Below are 24,905 nucleotides of genomic sequence, written 5' to 3' on the forward strand. Positions count from 1 at the left end.
ACCTGGTGCTCTCTACCCTACAGTCTTCCTCCTGTTTCCTTGCTGGTCTGGCCCAGCCCTCCCCGCCCCCATACAGCTCTTCCAAGGGTGGGTCTGTAGATCTTCTACCAAGACACTCCCCATCTAGGAGTCGGCACTGTGGCACAGTGGGTTAAAGCCCCTGGCCTGCAGGGCAGGTATCCCATATGGACGGATGCTGGTTCGAGTCTCGGCTGCTCCACTTCCAAACCAGTTCTCTGCTATGACCTGGAGGGCAATGGAAGTTGGCCCAGGTCCTTGGGCCCCTGCACCCCTGTGTGGGAGACCCAGAGGAAGCTCTTGGCTCCTGGCTTCGGATCAGCGCAGCTCTGGCCATTGTGGTCATTTGGGGAGTGAACCAGTGGGTGGAAGACTTTGCAGATGGAAGGTCTTTCTCTCTCTCTGGCTCTACCTCTCTCTGTAATGCTTTCAAATAAATAAAATAAATTTTAAAAAATAGGACAGTCCTCCCCACTTCTGGAGCTGTCAGCAGCCAGACATGCGCTGAAGGATTGACACACAACAAAGCCACACAGCGAGCCAAGCACCAAATGAACTCAAGAATGTCAGTCTCCTGACTCCCAGGACTTTCCTATACAACTGCACACTGACGTCAGCCCCGAGGCCGAGGCCACAGCTGCAGGGTGCAATGCCGCTGCTGAGACTCAGAGTACAGGTTTCTTTCTTTCTTCTTTTTTTCTTTTTTTTCTTTCTTTCTTTTTTTTTTTTTTTTTTTTTTTTGACAGGCAGAGTTAGACAGTGAGAGAGAGAGAGACAGAGGGAAAGCTCTTCCTTCCATTGGTTCACCTCTGACATGGCCACTACGGCCAGCGCTGCGCCGATCCGAAGCCAGGAGCCAGGTGCTTCTCCTGGTCTCCCATGCGGGTGCAGGGCCCAAGTACTTGGGCCATCCTCCACTGCCTTCCCGGGCCACAGCAGAGAGCTGGACTGGAAGAGGAGCAGCTGGGACAGAATCCAGCACCCCGACCGGGACTAGAACCCAGAGTGCCGGCGCCGCAGGCGGAGGATTAGCCAAGTGAACCGCGGTACCGACCAGAGTACCAGTTTCAACTGAATCCAACAGGCACCACCTGCAACCACTCTCTATAGAACCCTGTGGTTCCATACAGCAGTTTGTGATGAGAACATTATATATATATATATATATATATATATATATATAAATTATATATTATATATTAAATGTATATTTTTATATATTAAATATATATTTAAAGATTTGTTTATTTATTTAAAAGGTAGAGTTAAAGGCCGGTGCCGCAGCTCACTAGGCTAATCTTCCGCCTGCGGCGCCGGCACTCCAGGTTCTAGTCCCGGTCGGGGCGCCGGTTCTGTCCCAGTTGCTCCTCTTCCAGTCCAGCTCTCTGCTGTGGCTTGGGAGGGCAGTGGAGGATGGCCCAGGTGCTTGGGCCCTGCACCAGCATGGGAGACCGGGAGGAAGCACCTGGCTCCTGGCTTCGGATCGGCACAGCGCTGGCCGTAGTGGCCATGTCGGGGGTGAACCAACGGAAGGAAGAGCTTTCTCTCTGTCTCTCTCTCTCACTGTCTAACTCTGCCTGTCAAAAAAAAAAAAAGAAGAAGAAGAAGAAGAAAAGAAAAAGAAAAAAAAGAAAGGCAGAGTTACAGAGAGGCAGAGAGAGAGAGAGAGGTCTTCCATCTGCTGGTTCACTCCCCAGATGGCTGCAACGGCCAGAGCTGAGCTGATATGAACCCTGGAGCCGGGAGCTTTCTCCCGGCCTCCCACACGGGTGCAGGTGCCCAAGGACTTGGGCCATCTTCTACTGTTTTTCCAGGCCATAGCAGAGAGTTGGATCAGAAGTGGAGCAGCCGGGACTTGAACCAGCGCCCATATGGGATGCCAGCACTGCAGGCAGTGGCTTTAACCCACTGTGCCACAGCACTGGCCCATATATATATATATATATATATATGATTTATTTATTTATTTGAGAGTCAGAGCTACACAGAGAGAGAAGAGGAGAGGCAGAGAGAGAGGTCTTCCATCCGCTGGTTCACTTCCCAATTGGCCGCAGTGGCCAGAGCTGTGCTGATCCAAAGCCAGGAGCCAGGAGCTTCTTCTGGGTCTCCCATGTGGGTGCAGGGGCCCAAAGACTTGGGCCATCTTCTACTCCTTTCCCAGGTCATAGCACAGAGCTGTATAGGAAATCGAGCAGCCAGGTCTCGAACAGGCGCCCATATGGGATGCCGGTGCTTCAGGCCAGGGCATTAACCCACTGCGCCACAGCGCCAGACCCTCCCTATATTTTTTAAAAAGATTTTTTTTGGGGGGCTGGTGCTGTGGTGGAGCAGGTAAAGCTGTCACCTGTGGCACTAGTCTCTCTCTTTCTCTCTGCCTCCAAATTAAATAAAATAATATATTTTTAAAGATTTTACTTATTTGAAAGGCAGAGTTACAGAGACAGAGATGTCTTCCATCTGCTGCTTTAATCCCTAAATGACCACAATGGCCAGGGCTGGGCCAGGCCAAAGGCAGGAGCCAAGAACTTCATTCCGCATGTGTGCAAGGGCCCAAGCTTTCCCAGGCATGTCAGCAGGGAGCTGGAACAGAAGTTAAGCAGCCGGGACTGAACCAGTGCCCATATGGGATGCTGGCATTGCTGGCAGTGGCTTAACTCCCTATGCCATAACAATGGCCCCCCAAAAAATAAATCTTTAAAAAAATTACCCCTGAAAATATTTCCAGGTTATATATATATATATATATATATATATATATATATATATAACATATGTACAAGAATATTCAAAGTTGTTTTATTCATAGTAGTTAAAAACTAAAAGCCGGGGCCAGTGCTGTGGTATAGTGGGTAAAGCTGCTCCTTGCAACGTGGGCATCCCATGTAGATGCCGAGTCCCAACTGCTCCACTTCCAATCCACCTCCCTGCTAATGGCCTTGGAAAGCAGCAGGAGGTGGCCCAAGTGCTTGGCCCTGGCACCCACATGGGAGACCTGGAAGAAGTTCCTGGCTCCTGGCTTTGGCTATAGCAGCCATTTGGGGAGTGAACCAGTGGATGGAAGATCTCTTTTTCTGTAACTGCCTTTCAAATAAATAAAATGAATCTAAAAACTAAACAAAAGTAAAAACAGCCCAAATATTCATTAGGAGTTAAATGGATAAACTGTGGTATATTTATACAAGGGCATACTACAAAAAAAGCAGAACTTCTCTCCAGTGAAGGAATACAGAACATTGAAGACACGTGAAGGGGATACAGACTTTGAATGAACTCGGGAGATGTGGGAGATGTTCCATATTCTGCCCAGTGTAAACACATTAGGTAACATGTATCCTATGTATACCCTGGACCTACTCTTGAAGTTGCACCACTTGAACTATGTGCCTTTGTTTGTAAGTTGTATCACAATAAAAAGTGAAAAAGTAAATAAGGGACAGCAGCCCCCTCAGGGGTCTTTCTATTATTATCTTTTAAAAAAAAATAAGAAGCCATTTCCAATATACATTTAAATCCTTGACTATGAACATAGTATCTGTATACCACCTAAAATTACATCCTGTGCACCAGGAATTCAAGTTTCACATTCTGGTTACCTCATTCCAGGCACTGGGAGTTTTATGTAAGCTGGTGTTTGGAGGCTGGCAGCCGTGGGAAGGGCTGTGGCCAAGCAGAGATTGAGTGGCTGGGATTATGCTTTGTCACAGGCTCGGGCTGAGTTCACCGAACGCCAAGGCTCTGTGTGAAGGCATGCACCAGAAAACAGGAAGAAAGGAGGAGACGAACAGGTAAAGGGGGGCAGAGAGAAAGGACCAAGGACAAATTCCCTGGTGTGCTGGCCCACAGCCCAAGTCCTCGGCTCCTGACCACACCAGAGCTGCGATGGGTGCGACCCAAGCCAGTCGCTCTCCAAATGGGAAGGGCGCCAGCAGTTCTGCTGCCCAAGGAATCCTTAACAAGCATTCTCATGATTCACGTTCATCCTGCTTTATTCCGAAGGACTTTACTGAAAAGCCCCTTGACCCAGCCAAGAAGTTCAGGGCCAGGAGTCCAGACACCTGGACTCCAGACCTGCGTGTGGCAGATCTAGAACCTTCTTGGGGGTCTTGGTTTCTCCCACTGACCCTCGGATGCCTGGTGAGACTGCTGCTGTCATTCCACAGATATGGAAACTAGGATCAGGTGGGGTTAAAACTTGCCCAAACACGCACACTATTAAAAAAAAAAAAAAAAGTTAGGACTTTTGATCCCAAAGCCTTTGTCAGAAATAGCAATCGGTTCCGTGCCCTGATTCCGGTGCACCCTGACGTGGCTTGATCCTGCATGAAATGTCCCCAGAGTGAATCAAAGGCAGATCAGGTGTGAGGGCCTGCAGGTGAACTGAGGAGGTCGAAGTGCTCTTTAACAAAAAAGATAAAAATAAAATAAAAAAGAACCAACTACTGGATGCAAAGTCAAGTCCAAGGTCTTGCACAGGCCGTAAAGCTTCAACTTCATTCGAATGATGGTCAGTCTGCATCTTCCTCATGCCCTGCCCGCTAAAAACCCAGACACACCAGATCCCGGCGGCGCCCTCCTCCCCGGGCGAGAACCGTGGCAGGAGTCTTGGGGAAGGAATCTCATCTCTCCCAGGAGGCAGGAGGAATTACGGCGGCGGAGAGCCCGTGTGAGGAGGGAGGGAGGCTGCGCGCCAGCCAAGAGCCCACAGGGGCCCGGGGACCCAGCGGAACGAGACGCGGGCAGCGGCGGGGCCGGGGTGGGAGCCAGGCGTCATGGCGCTGTCCCGGACGAAGGGCCAAGCCGTGGGCCGGCCTGCCGCAAGCCAGCGCCCTCGGCTGTCCGCGGGCTCCCTGCGTCCTGCCCTGAGAACCCCTCCCCGGAGCTAGGAAGGCAAAGTCGGACAACCCCGGCCGCCGGCAGCGGAGGCCCAGGCCGGACGCTCTGCGCGGCCCGGGTGCCGGGCGCCCCTCGCGGCTCCCCGCCGCCGCCGGGGGGCAGCGCCCGCGGCCTGCTTTCCCGGGGCTGGTGGAGCCTTTTTGACAAGCTGATTGCGTGGCGGGGATTGGCTGGTCCGGGCGTGACGCCGGTAACAACAAAGGTGGAGTTGGAAGAAATTAGATTAAGGGAGAGGAGGAAAAAAAAAATTAAAGGGGGAGCTGGCAGGGGACAGGCGGCGGCGAGCGAGGGGGAGATGCGCGCGGCGCGGCCTCCGGTACCGACTGGGCCCCCGGAAGCCTCTCCGCGTAAGCCCGCCGGGACCTGGCTCTCGCTTCCCACCCCGGCCCAGGTCCGAAGCCGGGTAGGAGAGACGGCTGCTGCTGCTTTGGGAACCTCCCAGCTCCCACCCTGCCACCCCTCACGACGACCCGAGGGGAGAACTTTTTGCTCGGACTCCACGTATCCTCAGCCCGGCGAAGGTGGGGGGGCGCTGGGAAGGAGGCTCGCTCCAAACCCCGGACGGCCCCGCGGGGCTCGGAGGTCGGGCGAGGCGCGCCGCCGCTCCGGTCTTCCGAGATGGCTCGTCTAAGAGCTTCTTTCTTTTTTTTTTTTTTTAATAACACCCCCCCCTCCTTTACTTCCCCCTTGCTTTGGCTTTAGGGTTGCAAAAGCAAAGAGCAATTAAAAAAAAAAAAAAAAGGAAAAAGAAAAAGAAAAACCGCGCACACACTCAGACACACGCCAGTGGCGACAGGGGAGAGTTGGAAAGGCGCAGGAGAGAAGCAGGAGGCGGGCGGCGGCGGGGCCGGAGCCTTGGGAGCGGGGAGCGGGCAGGTTCCCTCGCAAACCCCCCTCCGCCCCACGGCGCCTCGCCGGCCCCGGCAGGGGAGCGAGGAGCCGGGCGAGCAGATGGAGGAGTGGAGCTCGCTCTAGGCAGCGGGCTTGGCCGGAGAATGGAGGAGCCGCCAAGCGACCGGCTGATTGGAAGAGAAACGCAGAGCGATGGAGGCGGGGGTAGGAGGACGATTTCTCTGCGGGGACTGGCGGCGGCGTACACGCCCGGGTCGGGCGCTGCAGAGCTTGGCTGGCTTTCAACCCGCGCTCGCCGGCTCCAGCCCCGCGCGCCCCCACCCCCGACCCTCCCGGCGGCTCCGCAGGTGAGTGCGAGCTGGGGGCAAAAAGACCCAAAAGTCTCCGCACTCCCGCCCTGCAAAAAAAAAAAAAAAAGAAAGAAAGAAAAAAATTTTTTCCTTTTTTTTCCCCCCAATTTTCGCGCAGCCCCGAGAGCGGTGGGAGGGAAGGGGTGAGGCTGAGCCACCCGGAGGAGGCGGAGGGGCCAGGCGAGGCCGCGGTGGCCCGGGAGGCGGCGGCGCCGAGGCGGCTCTGACGGGCGAGCGCTCGGAGCGGCGCTGCGCTGCGCCGAGGCGGGCGGGCGGAGCGGGGCGGGCGGAGCGCGGCGCGTGGGGCTCGCCATTAGCCGTCGCTCCGCTTCGCCATCTCGGGCTTTGTCTGGCGACTCGCTGCCCCGGAGTCGGTTGCGGCGGAGCTGCGGCTCGGCTCTCCGGCCCGCCGCGCCCCCAGGTGTCCCCGGCCCGCGCTCCCATCCACACGCTCGGTAAGTGAGCCCCGGCGCCACGGATTTCGGGGGAGAGGGGTTGCTCCGAGCGGCCGCGCCGCCGATCTCCATGCGCCCAGGCAGGCCTGGGGAGCCATGCCGGGCTGGATTGAACCGGCTCCCACCGTGGCTCCTCGCCGCTTCCTGGGTCTAAGGAACGAAGGGAATTTCTTTTTCCCCCTTGGCAAGGATATTTTGCTTTTCGAGTTTCGCGTGTGCCGTTCGGCGGCGAAGTAGGCGCCGAAGCTTGGCACCGCGATCGGCACCCCGAGCGAGCGGCCACGCTCCGGGGAAGGTGGGCGCGAACCGCCCGCGCCGGGAGGCGGCAGAGGGCCGGCTTGGAAGGCCGGATCTGGGCTGGGAGGCCGTGGAGGAGAGGTCCGGGGCTGCACTGCGGGCACCCCCGAGCCTCCTCGGCCGCCGGGGGGCCCCCCGGGCACCCTCTCCGCGGCCGCGCCTCGGCCCTCCCTCCCGCGCCGGTCGAGCCTGCTAGTTCCCCCGCGGGTCTGGCGAGGTCGCTCTCGGCGCCCGCCCGCCCGCCCGCCCGCCTCGGCTCCGAGCCCCGCCGCCATCCGGGCGGCTGCGTGTCTCCCTGCCCCGGCCCCCCCTCCCCGCCGGCGGCGGCGGCAGCAGCAGCCGCCGCCGCCGCCGCCGCCACCGCCACCACCACTACCACCACCACCACCCCCCTCCCCTCCTTCCTTCCCTCCGCCTCGGCCGCCCGGGTCCCCCCAGCTCCCGCCCCTCCTCCCAGCTGCCCCCCGCGGAGCCCGCCCGGGCAGGCTGTGGGAGGGAGCGGAGCCGGCGAGGCGGGCGGGCTGGCGCTCGCTCCCCGGGGGTCGGTGTGCGCTCTACGGGGAAGGACGCGCTCGCTGCCCCGCTTCTCCCGCCCCCCCTCCCGCTCCTCCTCCTCCCTTCTCCCTCCTCCTCCCCGCTCCGGCGGCGGAGGCTGCGGCGGCGGCGGGGGGTGTGCGAGCTGAGGCCGGGGCCGGCGGGCGGGCGGCGGGCGGGCTGCCTGCAGGCGGAGGGCGCTGTGCTTTGTGCTTTTCGCCGCGAGGAGCAGCAGGCAGCAGCTACAGCCGCCGCCGCCACAGCAGCAGCAGCAGCCGCCGCCCCAGCGCCGCCACCGCGCCCGGAGGAGGAGCCGCTGCCGCCGCGGGAGGGAGCTGCGGCTGTGCCCGGCCGAGCGGGGGAGGGCGCCGCCGCTCAGAGCCGGGGAGGGAGCCGCCGGAGCGGGAAGCCCGGAGGTCGCGCTGCGCCGGGTAACCGAGGCGGCTGAGGGCGCGCGCTGGGGGTCGGGGCCGGGGCGGCCAGGGAGAGACCCGCGGGAGCAGCGGACACCCCGGCGCAGACCCGGGGCGGCCTCCGAGCAGGGTCTGGACGCGAGCAGACCGGGGCACTGGGGAGGACGCCGGGGGAGGGGAAGGCAGGAAGCGAGGCCCCAGCCGAGCCCCGGCCTCGGGCGGAGGAGCCCGCGCTTCTCCCAGCCGGCAGGCGCAGTTCTCGCCGGCCGCCGGAGGGGGCGGCGGGGCCGGTGAGCGCTGCGCCCCCGCCTCCCGGCCGCCGTCCTCCCGCCCTCTCCTTGGCTCGGCTCCCCGGAGGCCGGGGCGGGGGCGCCGGCGGGGCTGGGCCGCAGGCTCGGGGGAGGAGGCGGCGGTTCCCGCCGCGGTCGCGCCTCTGCGCCGGGCTCCTCTGTGCGCGTCGGGGTGGCTGGGCGGTGGCGGCGCGTCTGGCCGGGGTGGGTGGCTCGGGGGCGGGGGGCAGGCTAGGCCGCTTCTCTCCGGCTGCTCGCCCGCCCAGGCGAGCAGAGACGGCGTTGGGACCTCGGGAGGGGGGAGCGGCGGGAATCCGGATCCGGTCCCCGGGGGCGGTGCGGCCGCTGCGCTCCGGGGCTGGCGGCGGCTGCGCTGCGTCCGGGTCCCCGCCGGGTTGCGGAGGCGGGGGGAACCGGCCGGGGGGAGGAGGAGGAAGGAGGAGACTGGGGCGCGTGCCCGCTTCCGTGGCCGCGCGCGCCCTTTACCCGCCCTTCCTCCTCCCCCGCCCTCCAGCCTGGGGCCTCCCCGGGGCGGGCGCACCGAGGAGGAGGAGATTTTTTTTTTTTTTTGGCCGGGGTGGGGGAAGGAGGGTGGAGGGCGGGCGCTCGCTGCACGCGGGAGCTGGGAGCAGTCTCTCGCGTGGGCAGGGGAGGGCGCACGCCGTGGAGCCAGGCTGCAGGGGCTGGGGGAGGGGGCTTGGCTGAGAGGAGGAGCGCACTCCCACACCCTCGGACCCATAAGTCTCTTGGGGTCTTGGCTGGGGCTCCCAGAAAGTGGGCCTGAGCCCCCCTCCCCAAGGGAGGGGGGTGGGAGAGAAACCCCCACGCCTTTCTCTGCCTGCCTGCCTCAGTGGGGATTGGTGTCTCTTCTAAAGGGTGAGGTGGCTTTGACCCCGGGTGGCCCGGCCTGCACGATCGAGGAGGTGGCCGGACAGCTGGAGGATGAACGGAGAAGCCGATTGTCCCACAGACCTGGAAATGGCCGCCCCCAAAGGCCAAGGTAAAGGCTCCCGCCCCCGGCCCCCTGTAACTTACAAGGGTCTTTCCCACAGGGCTGGCTGCAGGGCTCACTCCCCTCTCCAAGGGGCTGTCTCCTGTCTGCTGTTCCCTGACCTGGGGGAGGGTGTCCTGAGTGTTTATCCGAGGGCAGCATCCTTGGGGCTGGGGGTGTGGGTAACTCCGAGTTATGTAGCCTCTGCTCCCCGCTGGGGTCCCCTCCCAGTGTCCTGGAATAGGGGGCAGGAGGGTTTGGGCAGGTTTTCTGGATTTTTTGTTGCCAAGAGCTGAGGCTTTGGAAGAGGCAGGTGGAGAGAAGGCCCCCAGTGGTGCAGACACACAGGGGTTGGAGCATTGGCTTGTGCAGCAGCCGGCCCATCCGTGGCGGGGTGGAGGCTGAGATGAGCTGAGCATCTGGCCATGCTTGTGGGACGTTACGGGGAGAGAGGATTATGGGTCCATGTGACCCGCTCTGCAGGAACCCTGGCCCAGGTTACCAAATGAAAATGAAGAGCCTCAGATAGTGTTGTCACAGCCCACCTTCCAGGGCAGTCACCCTCAGAGAGGCCTGGTGCGCTCTCTCAAGCAGAAAACTGCTGGTCTACACCCCCCCCCCTTTTTTTTTGTTTCTTCTGGCCTCCTGGAAGCTTTGGGCCAGGAAGACAGCTTGGAATTCTGGGAGCGTTTGCCCACCTGCATGCCTTATGTCAGAGCTGCCTTATGGTTCTTCCGTTTCTACCCCTTGTTTCTTAGTTGCTAGAAGTTCTCTGGTCTGCCTTGAGGGGCCAGGAAGCAGGGGCTGGTGAAATGGCCTTGCCTCCAGTATTGATTTCCAGCTGTGCTGGAGAGACAGCTGTATAGGTTTTCCTAAATGCCCACACCTCCTCTTAGTCCTTGTGTATTTAGGGTATCCACCTGGAACTTGGACTTGAACTTGGCAACATTTATTTTAAAAGAACTATTTATTTAAAAGGCAGGGTTACAGAAAGAAAGGAGAAGAGAAAGAGAGCTCTTCCATCCACTGGCTCACTTCCCAGATGGTCACAACAGCCGGTGCTGGGCTAGGCCAAAGCCAGGCACCAGGAGCTTCCATGGGTGGCTGGGGCCCAAACACTTGGGCCATCTTCCTCTGCTTTTCCCAGGCCATTAGCAGGGAGCTGAATCAAAAGTGGAGCAGCCGGGAATCGAACTGACACCCATATGGCATTGCAGGTGGCATCTTTACCCACCATGCCACAGTAGTTCTCTCCCTCTCTGATAAGCTCAGTACTTTCCCACAGGGCCCCAAACTACAGGAGCTCCATTTACAACCCTCCTGCCCCACAGTGGCAGCGTGGCCTGTTAGGGAATGACGGTAGCCTGGGAAGGTGGACTGGAGTCCCTGCCCTCATCCAGTGTGGCTGCGGGTTTCGTAGGGCTTAACCGTGGACCATGGGCCTGTATCTAGGGGGAAAACCAAGGGCTGGGCTGCTCTGGGGAAGCCTGCTTAAGGACTGGGGAGCAGATTGAGAGGGTGCATGAGCTGGGTGCGATGTCTTCTCTCCTACTCCTCACAGACCGCTGGTCCCAGGAAGACATGCTCACTTTGCTGGAATGCATGAAGAACAACCTTCCATCCAATGATAGCTCCAAGTTCAAAACCACCGAGTCACATATGGACTGGGAAAAAGTAGCGTTCAAAGACTTTTCTGGAGACATGTGCAAGCTCAAATGGGTGGAGATTTCTAATGAGGTAACCGGCACCCCCACCCCACCCCCCAGCATGCGCGCACGCACGCACACACATGTGCACTTGCTGGTGGCAGAGGTCTTAAACAGGAAGGAACAGGACCGGGAGTGGAGTTCCTGTGCTTGCTGGTAGCTTGCTGCCTGCCCTCGTGCCTTTTGGATGGGGCCGGTTGACAGCAGTGGCCTGGAGTTCGCAGTTCTGCCTTCTCTCTGGGTGCCTTAAATGCTGTCCATCCTGGAGTTCTCGATGTCTGGGATTGAGTGGATAGTGACACTGAGGTCCCCGGCGTGTGCTGAATGCCTGGGCCTCTGCAGCCGGTGTGGGGCTCCGCTCTGCTGATCAGTTCAGTCCAGTGGAGAGCAGAGGGGGTGGGGGCGCTCCTGGGTGGCCTTTCCCTCTTGCCAGTTCCTCCTTCCACCCAGTTCCCTCTGTCTTCCAGGTGAGAAAGTTCCGTACATTGACAGAATTGATCCTTGACGCTCAGGAACATGTTAAAAACCCTTATAAGGGCAAAAAACTCAAGGTGAGTGCTTAGAGAGAGAGGCCGAGGGGAGGGGAGGACAGGTCCACAGAACGGTGGCATCTAACCTGCCTCGTGCCTGTGTCCCTGTTTCCTCCAGAAACACCCAGACTTCCCAAAGAAGCCCCTCACCCCTTACTTCCGCTTCTTCATGGAGAAGCGGGCCAAGTATGCAAAACTCCATCCTGAGATGAGCAACCTGGACCTGACCAAGATTCTGTCCAAGAAATACAAGGAGCTCCCGGAGAAGAAGAAGGTGGGGGGAGGGGGGCTCCGCTCGGGGGAGGGGAAAGGCTGGCAGCGGCTGATATGGTCTGTGGGGGTCAGGTGGAGGCGCGGTAGGCCACCAGCAGAGGGATGCGGGTGCCTTAGTACAGCCGAGTAGGGTCTGGGCTCTCCGGTGGCCGGGCCCACACACGATCAGGCACAAGGCACTGTCACAGACGGAAGCCAGGTTGAGGCAGGGCCTAGAGAGTCAGCGGCCTTCTGCTTTCTCCAGCTCTCCTCCCAAATGTGTGCCCTCGCTGTTGGGCCTGCCTAGCAGTTCCCCACCCCCGTGAAATTTTACTCTGTGGGCTCCTTTGATGATTGCCTAACAGGCAGAGAGATTGTTGGGATTTGGCGCTCCAGGAGCTGAGCTCCAGGAGGGTGAAGGGCCTCAGGTCACAGACTTGGAGTCCCGGGCTCCGTGTGTTAGGTGGATTCCTTCCCCACGCACATGTGTTCACCCAAGGATACCTCGTGCTGCTCCCTGCAGAGATGAGGTGATGCCCCAGACCATCAGAGGAAGTTAACCTTGACCCAAGCCTCCTAGGCGAGGATGCACACGAGCCCAGAGCTCAGGGGGTCCCTTGCAGAGACAGGTAGCAAAGCATTGGAGGAGCGCCGCAGACTGGACATGAGATTGGGGGGGGGCCAGCGATGGCAGGGGGCTAGACTGCGCAGGCAGAGAACTGGGTGAAGGGCGCGGGCAGGAGACAAGAGGCACATTTGCTGGGAGATGACGTAGGCACAAGCCAGCTCAAGATGGTGGCACCAGCCACCACCCTTTTTTCTGGTTCGTATACCCTGGCTGCGGACTCTCATGCCCTTGGTGTTGAACCCGAGAGGAGCCAGCTTGGTTGGGTAAAGCCATTCTGCCCCAGCTGAGTGGGAGGACGATTTGCTGGAGCTGTCACTGAGCCTCTGCTGAGGACGCTGGGCACAGTAGACTGCGCACAGCCCCCACTCAGCATGGGAGGGACAGGCCGACGGGCAAATGAGCTGAGCAATGGGGCTGGGGGTGGGGGGAGGCATTGGACAGAAGAAACAGAGATGGTCTGAGGCCTGGTCTCGTGCCTCTACCACCCATTGGCTGGGTGTGGGGCCTGGGGTAAGTCACTTCTCTGGGAGGGGGACCGGATCGGAGCAATTTCCAACAGCTCCAGACAGGGGCTTTTTGCCTGAGGACGGAGCTGGGGCAGAGGCGGCTGGGTTCTGCTCCTGGCCCCTTGCAATGCTGCTCTTGTGAACCCCGGGGAAAGGGAGAGACGATGCCTGGGAGCCAGGATAGGAAAGGCGGATGAGGAAGGCAAAGAGGGAGTCAGGTGACTGGGAGGGGTGCAAGCTGATAGAAGAACGGAAGAGAAGGCAGGGGGACCCCAGCCGGCCAGCCAGGAGCCTGGAGGAAGGGATGGGAGGCAAGGAAGGTGATGGCTGACAAGGAGCGGAAGATGTCCGAAATGGGAAGGAATGTGATGTGAAGGCAGCTGCTCCCCCAGGAGTGGGCTGGGGGGGGACATGCCAGATTCAGGGGCACACAGGGGAAGATGTGATTTGCATTGCAGGAATTCACTCTGGGGGGGGTCCCCCAACCCTGGCCCCCCTAGGGTTTAGAAGCAGGACTCAGCTGCCACAGACAGCAGAACAAGGGAGTAACAGGAGCGAAGCCACCTGCCCCTGTGTGGTGCGGGTCCTGTGGTGTCAGGAAGGTGCTGGGGCAGTCCCAGCTGTGCCAGGCCTGCCGTGCAGCCACATAGAGCCACGTCCCGCCCCTGGCAGTGTGACCAGGCCGTGGAGCTGGTGCATGGGAGAGCCCCATAGCGCCCACGTCTGTGGCTCTAAGCCCACGGGTGTAGTGTGAGGTGCTCGCGGCTCACAGGAAGTCGCGAGCCTCCCTCCCGTCCTCCACAGCACACGCTGGGGGCGCAGGAGCTGGCGAGCTGGGCTCGGGGGCTTTTGTAAAGCTCAGGGTGACACGGGCCTTGGGTCCTGGATGACCCCACCCCTCCTCCCCCCAGATGAAATATATTCAGGACTTCCAGAGAGAGAAACAGGAGTTCGAGCGAAACCTGGCCCGATTCAGGTAAGGCAGTAGAGCCCGGAGGAGGGCCGCGGGGCACCGGATGTGGCAGTCAGACCAGCGCTGGCCGGAGCCTGGAGCTGGCGGTCCGTGAGGGTCCCACGGAGACCCTAGCGTCCTGCTCCAGGCAGGGACAGGCAGGCAGCCGTGGCCCGCTGTGTTGCAGCTGGGAGGCCTGGGGTGGGGGGTGGGCGGCGGGACAGCTAGCTCCCATCTGTCCTGGCAGCGTCCCCCCTGACCCTCGCTCCCGCGCCCTGGCTAGGGAGGACCACCCTGATCTCATCCAGAATGCCAAGAAGTCGGACATCCCCGAGAAGCCCAAAACTCCCCAGCAGCTGTGGTACACCCACGAGAAGAAAGTGTATCTCAAAGTGCGGCCAGATGTGAGTGGCAGCCGAGGAGGAGCCGGGGAGGCGGGCGCACTCAGCCTAGGTCCGGGGGAGCCGCGCCAGGTTGGCCGGGCACGGTGCAGGGGAGCAGGAGAGGAGGCCCCTCCCCAGGGGTGGGCTGCATGGACAGGGCCCGGGGCCAGCTGGTGTGCGAGCGTGCGTGTGCGTGTGCGTGTGAGCCTGTCCCCTCGCACCCAGGCGGGATCCCCGCCTCCCCGCCTTCCCCTCCTGGCCTGTGGGGGACACTGACGTGACCTCCTGTGGCCTGAGGGGGCGGGGGCCTCTGCGCCCCCCTCCCCCCCCCCCACCCCGGCTGCCTGCGTGTGTCTGACGGCTTTTGGTTTGCAGGCCACTACGAAGGAGGTGAAGGACTCCCTGGGGAAGCAGTGGTCTCAGCTCTCGGACAAAAAGAGGCTGAAATGGATTCATAAGGCCCTGGAGCAGCGGAAGGAGTACGAGGTTAGGCTTCCGCTGCGCTCCGCCCCGTCCGGCTCTTCACGAGCCTCTCTGTCCCCGACTCACTCACTCTGTGGCCACCGCACTCTGCGGGGCGGCAGTCGCTCCCCACCCCTCCGTCGAGGGAGGGGCCTTCTGGGCCCCTCGCCTCTGCCCCGACCTCCCCCACCCCACCCCCAGCCCCATGAGGTCTCAGGCTAGGGCAGGGCAGGGCACCAGGCCTCCTCCTCGACGGGAGACGGGATGCGGCAGACGCACGGCCACCCCAGCTTCGCTCCCTGCCTGCCCTCCCCAGCGGCTCTCCCCCACCCCCTGCCCCGGCTAACCCCGCCCCCCCGTTGCCCTCCGTCCCCCCCCACACGCTCTGCAGGAGATTATGCGGGACTATATCCAGAAGCACCCCGAGCTGAACATCAGTGAGGAGGGTATCACCAAGTCCACCCTCACCAAGGCTGAACGCCAGCTCAAGGACAAGTTTGACGGGCGACCCACCAAGCCACCTCCGTGAGCGCTGCTCCCGGGCGGCGGGCGGGCGGGCAGGCGGGGGCCAGGCCCTGTGGCGGGCAGCAGGTGGCTCACGGGGTGCCGCCTCGCCTCCCGCGGTCCCCACAGGAACAGCTACTCGCTGTACTGCGCAGAGCTCATGGCCAGCATGAAGGACGTGCCCAGCACGGAGCGCATGGTGCTGTGCAGCCAGCAGTGGAAGCTGCTGTCGCAGAAGGAGAAGGACGCCTACCACAAGAAGTGCGACCAGGTGAGCCGCGCGCGTGCCGCCAGCCCTGGGGCCTGCGGGCTCTCCGGGGAGGCTGCCCAAGGCTGACCCCGGCTCCCCTTACCTTCCCAGAAAAAGAAAGACTACGAGGTGGAGCTGCTGCGTTTCCTCGAGGTGAGTGTTGGGCTCAGGTCGGGGCGCTGGGCAGAGGCTCCCCTGGGGAGCCCGAGCCCTCACCCCTGCCCCCCCCCCCCGCCCCGTGCCAGAGCCTGCCCGAGGAGGAGCAGCAGCGGGTCCTGGGCGAGGAGAAGATGCTGAACATCAACAAGAAGCAAGCCACCAGCCCGGCCTCCAAGAAGCCCTCCCAGGAAGGGGGCAAGGTGGGCAGGGCTCCCCCGGCTCCCCTCCGTGGGCAGGCAGGTGTCGGGGCTGGGGCAGGGCTCCCCCGACGGCACCCTGTGGACCCCGACCCTCTCCGCACTCGCACAGGGAGGCTCGGAGAAGCCCAAGCGGCCCGTGTCGGCCATGTTCATCTTCTCCGAGGAGAAGCGGCGGCAGCTGCAGGAGGAGCGGCCCGAGCTCTCGGAGAGCGAGCTGACCCGCCTGCTGGCCCGCATGTGGAACGACCTGTCCGAGAAGAAGAAGGTCAGGCTCGCCCGGGAGCCCACCGCTGCGCCTCCCCTCGCCCCGTGTGGCCCGCACGTGCGCCCGCGCTCAGCTGGCGGGGCTGGGAGCCCCGCGAGCCGAGCCGGAAGGCGGGAAGCTGTCAGCTGAGGGCTGAGGCTCCCCGGGGAGCAGGCCCGTGGGCGGAGGCTGAGCCCCAGGCGGGAGACAGCTGCTCCCGCCCACGCGGCCGCGGGCCCCGCCCTCCTGCTGCGGGACGGGCGTCGCGCGCCCCCTGCGGGCGGCGGGGAAGCTGACGCCTGTGCGGTTCCCCTGCTGCAGGCCAAGTACAAGGCGCGCGAGGCGGCGCTGAAGGCGCAGTCGGAGAGGAAGCCCGGGGCCGAGCGCGAGGAGCGGGGCAAGCTGCCCGAGTCGCCCAAGAGAGCCGAGGAGATCTGGCAGCAGAGCGTCATCGGCGACTACCTGGCCCGCTTCAAGGTGGCAGGGCGGTGGGGCGGGGCTCGCAGGGCAGCCTTGGGCCCTTGGGGACCCCTCGCACAGCTCATCGCCCCGTCTGTCCCCAGAACGACCGGGTGAAGGCCTTGAAAGCCATGGAGATGACCTGGAACAACATGGAGAAGAAGGAGAAGCTGATGTGGATTAAGAAGGCGGCCGAAGACCAAAAGCGCTATGAGGTGGGGGTGGGAGGACGGGGTGGGAGGACGGGATGGAACCTCCCTCTGTCTTGGAGGCCAGGGGACCTCCCTGGGGGTAGGCTGTGTCCTAGCTGCGTGGGCCTCTGGAGCCTGGAATCCTAGCCTGGCTTGTTTGAGCCTGAGCAAACCTCTTCCGTCTCAGTTCAACTGGGCCCCCAGGTGGCTTGTGGGGCCACCAAAGCAACTCTGAAAGCACTGACACCTGTCCCAACTGTGCGTTACTAGGAAGCTGCTCTCCAACTCTGCCTCAGTTTCCCCCCCTTGCCTGGCACATAGGAGAGCCTGATGAGGGGCTGTGGGCGTGGGGTGGGACTGATGTGACCCTCATGGTTGTCCGCACAGAGGGAGCTGAGTGAGATGAGGGCGCCTCCAGCTGCCGCCAACTCTTCCAAGAAGATGAAGTTCCAGGGAGAACCCAAGAAGCCGCCCATGTGAGTGCCCCGCGGCCGCCGCCCACCTGGGGCTGGGGAGGGGGCTGCCCCGCGGGGGTCCTGACCCTGCCTGCCCTGCCTGTTGCCCCCAGGAACGGTTACCAGAAGTTCTCCCAGGAGCTGCTGTCCAACGGCGAGCTGAACCACCTGCCGCTGAAAGAGCGCATGGTGGAGATCGGCAGCCGCTGGCAGCGCATCTCGCAGAGCCAGAAGGAGCACTACAAGAAGTTGGCCGAGGAGCAGCAGAAGCAGTACAAGGTGCACCTGGACCTCTGGGTCAAGGTGAGGGCCCGGGGCCTCCGGAGTGGGGAGAGGCGGGCACCCGGCAGCCAGGGAGCCAAGGCTCTGATGGCTTACGGCACTCGCCCCGGAGCACGTGGTCAGAACAACTCCAACCAGGCCGCCTCTGCCTCTCTCGAGCTGGGGCCAGCCTGTGCTTGGCTCCCAGCCTCTGAGCTTCCCCTGTGCACCTCGGCTGAACAGTCACTCCTGTACAGTGAGGGGAGTCACGCGTGTCCTGCTTAGCCAGCGCTGCGAGGGCCCAGGGAGAGAGTGGGGATTGGGCTGGCGTTCTGAAAGTCCCACGAGCCCCAGCGCCTCATCCATGGCCCTAGGGCTTGGGCTTAGGCCCGACACCCAGGCTATGGGAGTCCACTTCCTAGCCGAGGAAGGCCCTGCCTGCGGAGGCTGCATTTGGGGACAACCACAGGAGGAGCAGGGGACCCAGCAGTCAGCCCAGTGTGGCTTGGAGGTGGCCTGGAGGCGTCCTCAGGCGCTCCGGGGGTGGGGGGGGCGGGGGGCTCCCTGCCGAGACCGGCGTGCAGGATGGTGTGATTGCACTGGCCTGCGTGCTCAGGTCCGTATCCAATCCTCCCCTCTGTCTCCCCAGAGCCTGTCTCCCCAGGACCGCGCCGCGTATAAGGAGTACATCTCCAACGTGAGTCCTCGGAGCGGGTGGCGGCCGGGCTGGGGCAGGGCGCTGGCCTGGGGGCTGGCACTCAGGGCTGTTCTCTCGGCCTCTCCACCCTCTCCTGCAGAAACGGAAGAGCATGACCAAGCTGCGGGGCCCGAACCCCAAGTCCAGCCGGACCACCCTGCAGTCCAAGTCGGTAAGGAGCCCTCCCAGCCCTGGGTGGGGGCGGGGCCTGGGGCGGACGGGGCGGGGCCACCGGCTCGCCTCTGCCTCGCCTAGGAGTCGGAGGAGGACGACGAGGACGACGAAGACGATGAGGACGAGGAGGAGGAGGAGGAAGATGACGAGAACGGCGACTCCTCCGAGGACGGCGGGGACTCCTCGGAGTCGAGCAGCGAGGATGAGAGCGAGGACGGCGACGAGGTGGGCCCGGCGGGCGCGGGGAGGGCGCCGGCGCGGACCCTGCCGGTGGGGCCGCCCGGCGAGCTCACGGCCCTGCTCCCGCAGAACGACGAGGAGGACGACGAGGAAGACGACGAGGAGGACGACGAGGAGGACGAGGACAACGAGTCCGAGGGCAGCAGCTCCAGCTCCTCCTCTTCAGGGGACTCCTCGGACTCGGACTCCAACTGAGGCCCGCCCCGACTCGCCGCCTCGTTTCCCCCCATGTTCTGTCCCCTGCCCCCGGCCCCCCACTTTCTTTCTTTCTTTTTTTTTTTTTTTTAAACAATATACGGTGGGGGTAGGGGGCTGGAGGAGCCCAGGCCGGGACTCCACGGCCTCAGAGCCATCTGCCCTGGGAGGGGGGTCCTCCAGGGAGAGCAACCATCAGACTGAGCCAGCACTGGACCGGCCCGGCCCACCCCTTCTGCACTTGCGGTTCCGGCATGGACAATGGACAGGGGAGAGGGGGTGGGGGGTCCAGGAGCTCAGTGAGGCCCTCCACACCTGCAGCCCAACCCAAGGTGGGGTGGAAGCTTGGGGAGGACCCCTTCCTTCCCGGAGGACTTACGCCCCCCACCCCTGCATTGGAACTGGAGGCAGGGAACATGTGGGAGAGGCGGGCAGGTGCCTGTGAGGAAACTGGCACTGCCCTGATGGCCCTCTCCCCTGCCCCCTGCAGGCAGGAGCTGCCGGGACCCACTCACGGGGGAGGGGCAGAAGTGTTTTTTATATATGTGTATATATTTTTTTTTTAAGCTCTGAGCTGTCAACGAGACGTTTCCTACCGATTCCCGGCTCCGCCTCTGTTGTCATTTCTGGGAGAGGGAGGGTTTAGGGGGCGGGCTTGGGACTTGATGCTTGTGGAGGAGAGTGTATTGATGTGTGTCCTGTGCATAGCACGGCTGCACCTGTGTGTGTGCGCGTGCGCGTGTGTGTGTAAGTAAGAGAGAAGGCGGCTTGTCCTGGGGCCCACCTTGGTCTTTATGGGTCTAGGAAAAGGACTGGTGAGAGCCAGGGAGCTGTCGACCCTGGTGGGCATGGGCTGAGACCGTTTGCCTGGTCACCAGTTGCATTCGGATGGTCCTGAAGCCACTCTGATGTGGCCTCTGCCGGGGTTACGTGCATCTCCACTGCGGCTGGTCTCCACTGTCCAGCAGGAAGGTGGGAAGGGGCAGAAGACAGTGGGAACCTTAAAGCTTTTAGTTGGAAAAGGTGTCCCCAGCGCGTTTGAGGGGTCACCCTGGCCACCCAGGGCTTGGACTGGGCTTGGAGAAGAGCGTCAGGTGCTCTACAGTCCTGCATCCTGCAGCTGCTGCACCCCCCACTCCTGTGTCCTCCATTTCTCAGGTCTGGACCCGTTCCCTCTCCCCTCCTGCAGCTGGGACAGGGCCCACAAGAGCTGCTGTCCACCACTGCCCCAGCCATTCCCAGCCTCCCAAGCCTTTTGGGACCTTGCTTCCTTGACTGAATCAGCCAAGCCACGTTATTGCTTTACTTCTTTGGTTTTTGTTTTTGACTAAATTTAGGGTTGGGTTGTTTTTTTAGGGTTGGTGTTTTTTTTTTTTAACAGTCATGTTAGTGACCTATTTAACTGGGGCTTTGGGCTAGTCCACCTTACCCCTGGATGAAAGCCAAGGGAGGGGAAGAGCAGGAACCCGGCTGAGGGCAGGAAAGGGGGAGGTGACATTGGGCTTCCCTTTGCAGTGGAAAGCAAAGGATCTGCCGGGACCTTGGTGCTGGGGGTGCGGACCCCCAGCGAGGGGCACTCCTGTCTCCCACTCCTGCCCTGGCCCTCCCAGAATGAGGTTCAGGGCCTGTTTCTTCCCAGCAGTCCTGGCACTATTGTGTTCTAGTGGAATGTGTTTTCATTTAAAAACAATTGGGCGCTTTTCCCCCTACTTTAGAAATTGAAGATTCTTGCAGTATGAGTGGGGGTGGGGGTGCTGTAAGAGGTCAAGTGCATTCTGGTCCTGGGGTGGAAGGACCGCGTCCCTCCCCATTTTTTTTTTCTTCTAATATTTAAGGACTTCTGTAGGTTTCAGCAACAACCACAACCTGGATTTGTATCATGGGAGGTGGATGGGAATGACTTGAGAGACATCCGCCTAAGCTTAAGGCCAATTGTGGAAGCTTTGTTGCCCTTTTTTGTACAATTAAAAAAAAAAAAAAAAAAAAAAAAACGAGGTTTGACTGCTGTCTGGTCACTGGAATCTGTGACAGGGGAGGGTACAGGGGTGACCTAACAGGTTTGAGGTGGAAAAGCCTTGGAGCCAGCTTGTTTGTCCTTTCTAGAACCTTCAAGACACCAGGACAACCTAGGTCCACGTTGTACTACGCACTTTCTCAACTCACTTTGTGCACCTTGGTTTGTGAGACCCCCAAGGACTGAGAACAAAGCATTGCCTTGGGACGGTGGAGGTGACCAATGCCAAGGTCAGGGGTCCCCCTGGCAGGCAAGCCCTCCCTGGGTAGTAGGACTTCAGGGTGGCACACTGCAGAAGTCTGCCACCGTGAGCCCTCCGCTTCACCCAGGGTCAGGGACCACATTCCTAACTCCGCCCAGGCCTCTGCTGGGAAGCAAGCTGGGACCACATGAAGGACCCCCAGGCTCAGGGCTGCCTTTCCCACCAGAGCCTTGGCTGGGTTCAAGGGACAGCAGAGGCCTGGAGGCCCTGGCTCTGTCCGAGAGTTATTCTCAACCCTAGCCACTCTCCTATGCCTGGGCAACCCAGTAAACGGCTCATTGCCCCTCCCGGCTGTCGCATTTCACCGTGGCCCTGAGGCTGCTCCGTGCTCACCCTGCTGCTTCCCTTCGCTGCTCTGAGGGGCCAACTCTTCCTCCTCATTCTCTCCTGGCTGCTCGTGTCTCCCCCTGAGCTTCCATTTCTCACCCATGTGCAGCCATCCTCAAAGCTGGGGATCTACAGAGACCACAGGCTAACAGGTGGAATGTCCCTTCCAAAACTCATGCTGAAATGTAACTGCCATTGTGATGAGATTCTGAGATGGTGTTTGTTAAAAAAAAAAAAAAAATTATTTTCATTTTATTTGAAAGAGTGAGTTCTCTTTCATCCACTGGTTCATTCCCCAAAGAGCCGTAACATAGGCAGGGCTGGGCCAGGCTGGAGTTCCATCTAGGTCTCCCACATGGGTGGCAGGGACCCAGGGACTCAAGCCACTACTTGCTGGCTCCCAGCTGCACATCAGCAGGAAGCTGGAATCTGAAGCAGAGCTGGTGCAGGAAGCTGTCTTTCCGAGCTGAGCAGTGGTCTAAGTGCTCCATTGACACCAGCCCCAAGAAGTGGAAACAATGCACTAGGTCAGGGTATCCCGGGAGTGGCTTACTGTATCCCGGGACTGGCTGTTTGAATGTCTACCTGCACGTACTTGCTCATCCTTTCCCATCTGCCATGTTTTGATGCACATAGCCCCTTGCCGGATGCTGGTGCCATGCTTGTGGACTTTCCAAGCTCCCAAACCATAAGCCAGATAAACTTCTGTTTATCATGTACTCAGGCTATTATAGCAGCAAAAACAGACTAGGACCTGCTCTTCCTAGCTACAGACTTGTGTAGGTACCTGTGGGCTATTTTGCAGGCAAGTCATACCTCAAGACCCAAAGACCACCAACCATTGAGTCATTCGACCTAGAAACCAAGATGTCAACCTTCACTCCTGTCTCCCTGTTTCACCACCCCATGTGACTGATCACCTTGACCCGGCCCTTCCACTTCCGGAATCTCAGCTCTGTCTACCCTTCTCCCCGGCTGCTGTTCTCCTCTGGCCTGGGACCATCACCCCTCCCGGCTTCGGCAGTCTTCCCACCACTGCTCCTCCTGTTTGCACTCTCTCCCCAGCAGTCCACTCTGCACAGGGCAGCAGAAACTCTCTTAACAAGCCTGATTACCTAAAACTTCCTGGGGTGAGTGTTTGGCCTAGTGGTTAACATGCTGGGTGGGATGCCCGTGTCCCATGCCTGGGTTCAACTCCTGGCTCTGTTCCTGATCCCCAATTCCTGCTAATTCAGATCCTGGGAGGCAGCAGTACCTAGACTGAGTTGCTAGCTCTTGGCTCTGGCCCTGGCCCAGTCTCAGCCACTGTGGGTATTTGGGGAGTGAGTGAACCAACAGATGGAAACTTGTGTGTGTGTCTGTGTGCCCACCTGTCTCTCAAATAAGCATAAATACATAAAAATAAACTTTACTATCTCTAACCTTGGCCCAGCAAGGCCTGTCCCTGCATCTTTCTCTTCTTCATTCACCCCACTCTTGCTAATAACTCACAATAATCCAGCCAAGTGAGCTCCCTTCAGCTCTTGAATCGGGTCTACCACAGGAACCTTGCACTTACGTGTCTTGCTACCCAGCATGCACGTTCCCCTAACTCTGCACATAGCTGGCTGGCTCAACTCTAGGCCTCAACTCAAATCTCACCCAGGCCTTTCTCGACCACCTTCTCCTTGCTTATATATTTATTTCCTCGTTTCTCGTCTGTTACCCCAAGCAGAAGACACTTTACTTGTTTGCTCATTATCGTCTCCCAGAGCCTAAAACCACCTGGCATACATTGGAAACCCAAGAAGCATTTGTTGAACGAGTGACCACATATGGGCCTGCTGGCCTCTTTGCCCCTACTCCAGCCACACCAGCCCTGAGTCTGTCAAACCTAACAGGCTCTGTCGCAGTACCTGTCCTGCTCTCTCTGCCTAGAATGTTCCTCATCCCTCTGCCTAGTTAATTCAGGGCTCTGCATATGAGGCCACTTCCCCCTGGGGTGGGCCTTCCCTCAACCCCTTGCGAATGTTAGCAGCAGAAGTCTGGACGCCTTCACACTCAGCTTGTTTCTCCCACGTGTCAGGCTTTTTCTACGCTGAAGGCTCCACGGGGACAAGGCCTGTGTGTCTCTTTTGTTTGTTGCTGTAACCTCAGGGCCTCACCCAGGGTCAGGCCCAGCTCAGGCCTTACTGTTTATTAGCTGGTGCTAACTGTGGAGACTGGGCACGTGCCCAAAGAGGTCACTGCCATGGAGTAGCCCAGGCCAAGTGCAGAACGAACAGTACAGTGCAGTGCTATAGAGTGTGGTATGAGGATGGATCTGGGAGGGGGCAGGAGGAATGGCATATGTAAATGAGGAGGGGTTGGGAGGGTTTCCTAAGCAAATTCCTTAAGGCCAAGCTGTCCTGAGCCTGATTCCTTAGGAAAGAGAGGAATCCACATCCCTGGAGCAGAGAATCCCAAACAGGTAGGCCAGGGCCAGGCTGAAGGAGCACCTGAAGTCCTAGCTTGCTTCCTGGCTTCATTCGGGGCTCTCTACCAGCGAGTCCCCCAGAAGCCCTGGTGGCTCCCAAACCTCAGAACTCCACCCTCAGAACCACTTGCTAAAAATCCAAGTCTGCTCAAAGGATCCCCTTCACCATCCCCACCTGGTCCACATGTTCCGGCCAGTGCCCAGCCCCGGCTACACTTCTTGTTCTTCTTGTTCTTGTTCTTCTTCTTTTTCTTCCTCTTTTTTTTTTTTTTTTTTTAAGATTTTTTATTTATTTATTTGAGAGGTAGAGTTACAGACAGTGAGAGGAAGAGACAAAGAAAGGTCTTCCACCTGCTGGTTCACTCCCCAAATGGCTGCAACGGCTGGAGTTGTGCCAATTCGAAGCCAGGAGCCAGGAGCTTCTTCTGGGTCTCCCATGTGGGTGCAGCCGCCCAAGGGCTTGGGCCATCTTCTACTGCTTCCCCAGGCCAGAGTAGAGAGCTGGATTGGAATAGGCGCAGCCGGGACAAGAACCGGTGCCCATCTGGGATGCTGGTGCCACAGGCAGAGGATTAACCTACTGCGCCACGCCACGGCACAGGCCCCGGCACAGGCTCCCCAGCTACACTTCTGAAGCTTCCTCCAGGGGAGGTCTAACACCTTCTTGGCCTGCCCTGACCTGGTTCCCCTCGCCTTTCCAGACCCATTCTCACACATCATTTGATGCCTCCTCCTGTCAGCTCTGTACTGTGGGCATACAGGTCTTCAAAAAGGTCATGGAAAATGCATATATGAAAAAGCTACGAGTGGATTTCAAGTATTTTGCACCAAAACAAACAAATCTTTTGAGTGCGTTTCCTGAGCTTTCTGAAGTCTCCTCGCACTGCCTTGGTTTTTAATTACTCCCCCCCCCCCCCCCCCGTCTTTCTACCCTTCGGGAGACAACTGCTCATTTCACCTCCCGTATCCCAGCACCTGCAGCACCCTACGAGCAACAGCTAAAATCGGACCCGCACCGACACAGAATGAAGAGCTCCACACAGATTGCCTCGTTAATTCCCACAATCACTAAAGACATGCTCCCAAAGGGTGAGATTTCAGCGTCTCCCCTAATCTCATCCCTTGGGGGGGAGAGGGCTGCCACACCACCATGCCAGGAGGCACGCACTGCGGCTGCGGAAGGGGGCTCGGAGCGCGCGCCCAGGGACACCCCCAAGGGAGTGGCTCTGGGTCCCGGATAGAGTCCGGCCAGTGCCAGGCAAGCTGTCCGAGAGGTAGGGGGTCCAGCGTGGGTTCCGGAAGCAGG

General features: G+C 60.2%; 1 protein-coding gene across 5 annotated transcripts; it reads left to right on the forward strand.

The window, feature by feature from the left end:
- The first annotated feature begins 6,459 nt into the window (after window positions 1-6,459).
- UBTF (upstream binding transcription factor) lies at window positions 6,460-20,478 on the forward strand. 5 transcript variants are annotated; one of them, XM_062215575.1, is made up of 21 exons: window positions 6,460-6,568; window positions 8,978-9,102; window positions 10,655-10,830; window positions 11,267-11,350; window positions 11,448-11,603; window positions 13,627-13,691; window positions 13,951-14,071; window positions 14,426-14,536; window positions 14,904-15,037; window positions 15,146-15,287; window positions 15,378-15,419; window positions 15,512-15,625; window positions 15,735-15,890; window positions 16,191-16,346; window positions 16,433-16,543; window positions 16,907-16,995; window positions 17,088-17,277; window positions 17,885-17,932; window positions 18,033-18,104; window positions 18,188-18,331; window positions 18,416-20,478. In XM_062215575.1, exons 2-21 carry the CDS (start codon window positions 9,045-9,047, stop codon window positions 18,539-18,541), a joined length of 2,295 nt encoding a protein of 764 aa, XP_062071559.1. In that variant the 5' UTR covers window positions 6,460-6,568; window positions 8,978-9,044; the 3' UTR covers window positions 18,542-20,478. The 5 variants fall into 5 exon arrangements, with proteins under 5 accessions (XP_062071559.1, XP_062071564.1, XP_062071562.1 ...); XM_062215578.1 differs by lacking the exon at window positions 6,460-6,568 and adding an exon at window positions 7,752-7,830; XM_062215579.1 differs by lacking the exon at window positions 6,460-6,568 and adding an exon at window positions 8,288-8,306.
- Window positions 20,479-24,905: the final 4,427 nt, after the last annotated feature.

This window comes from Lepus europaeus, chromosome 18, assembly GCF_033115175.1.
Source record: "Lepus europaeus isolate LE1 chromosome 18, mLepTim1.pri, whole genome shotgun sequence".
NCBI lineage: Eukaryota > Metazoa > Chordata > Mammalia > Lagomorpha > Leporidae > Lepus > Lepus europaeus.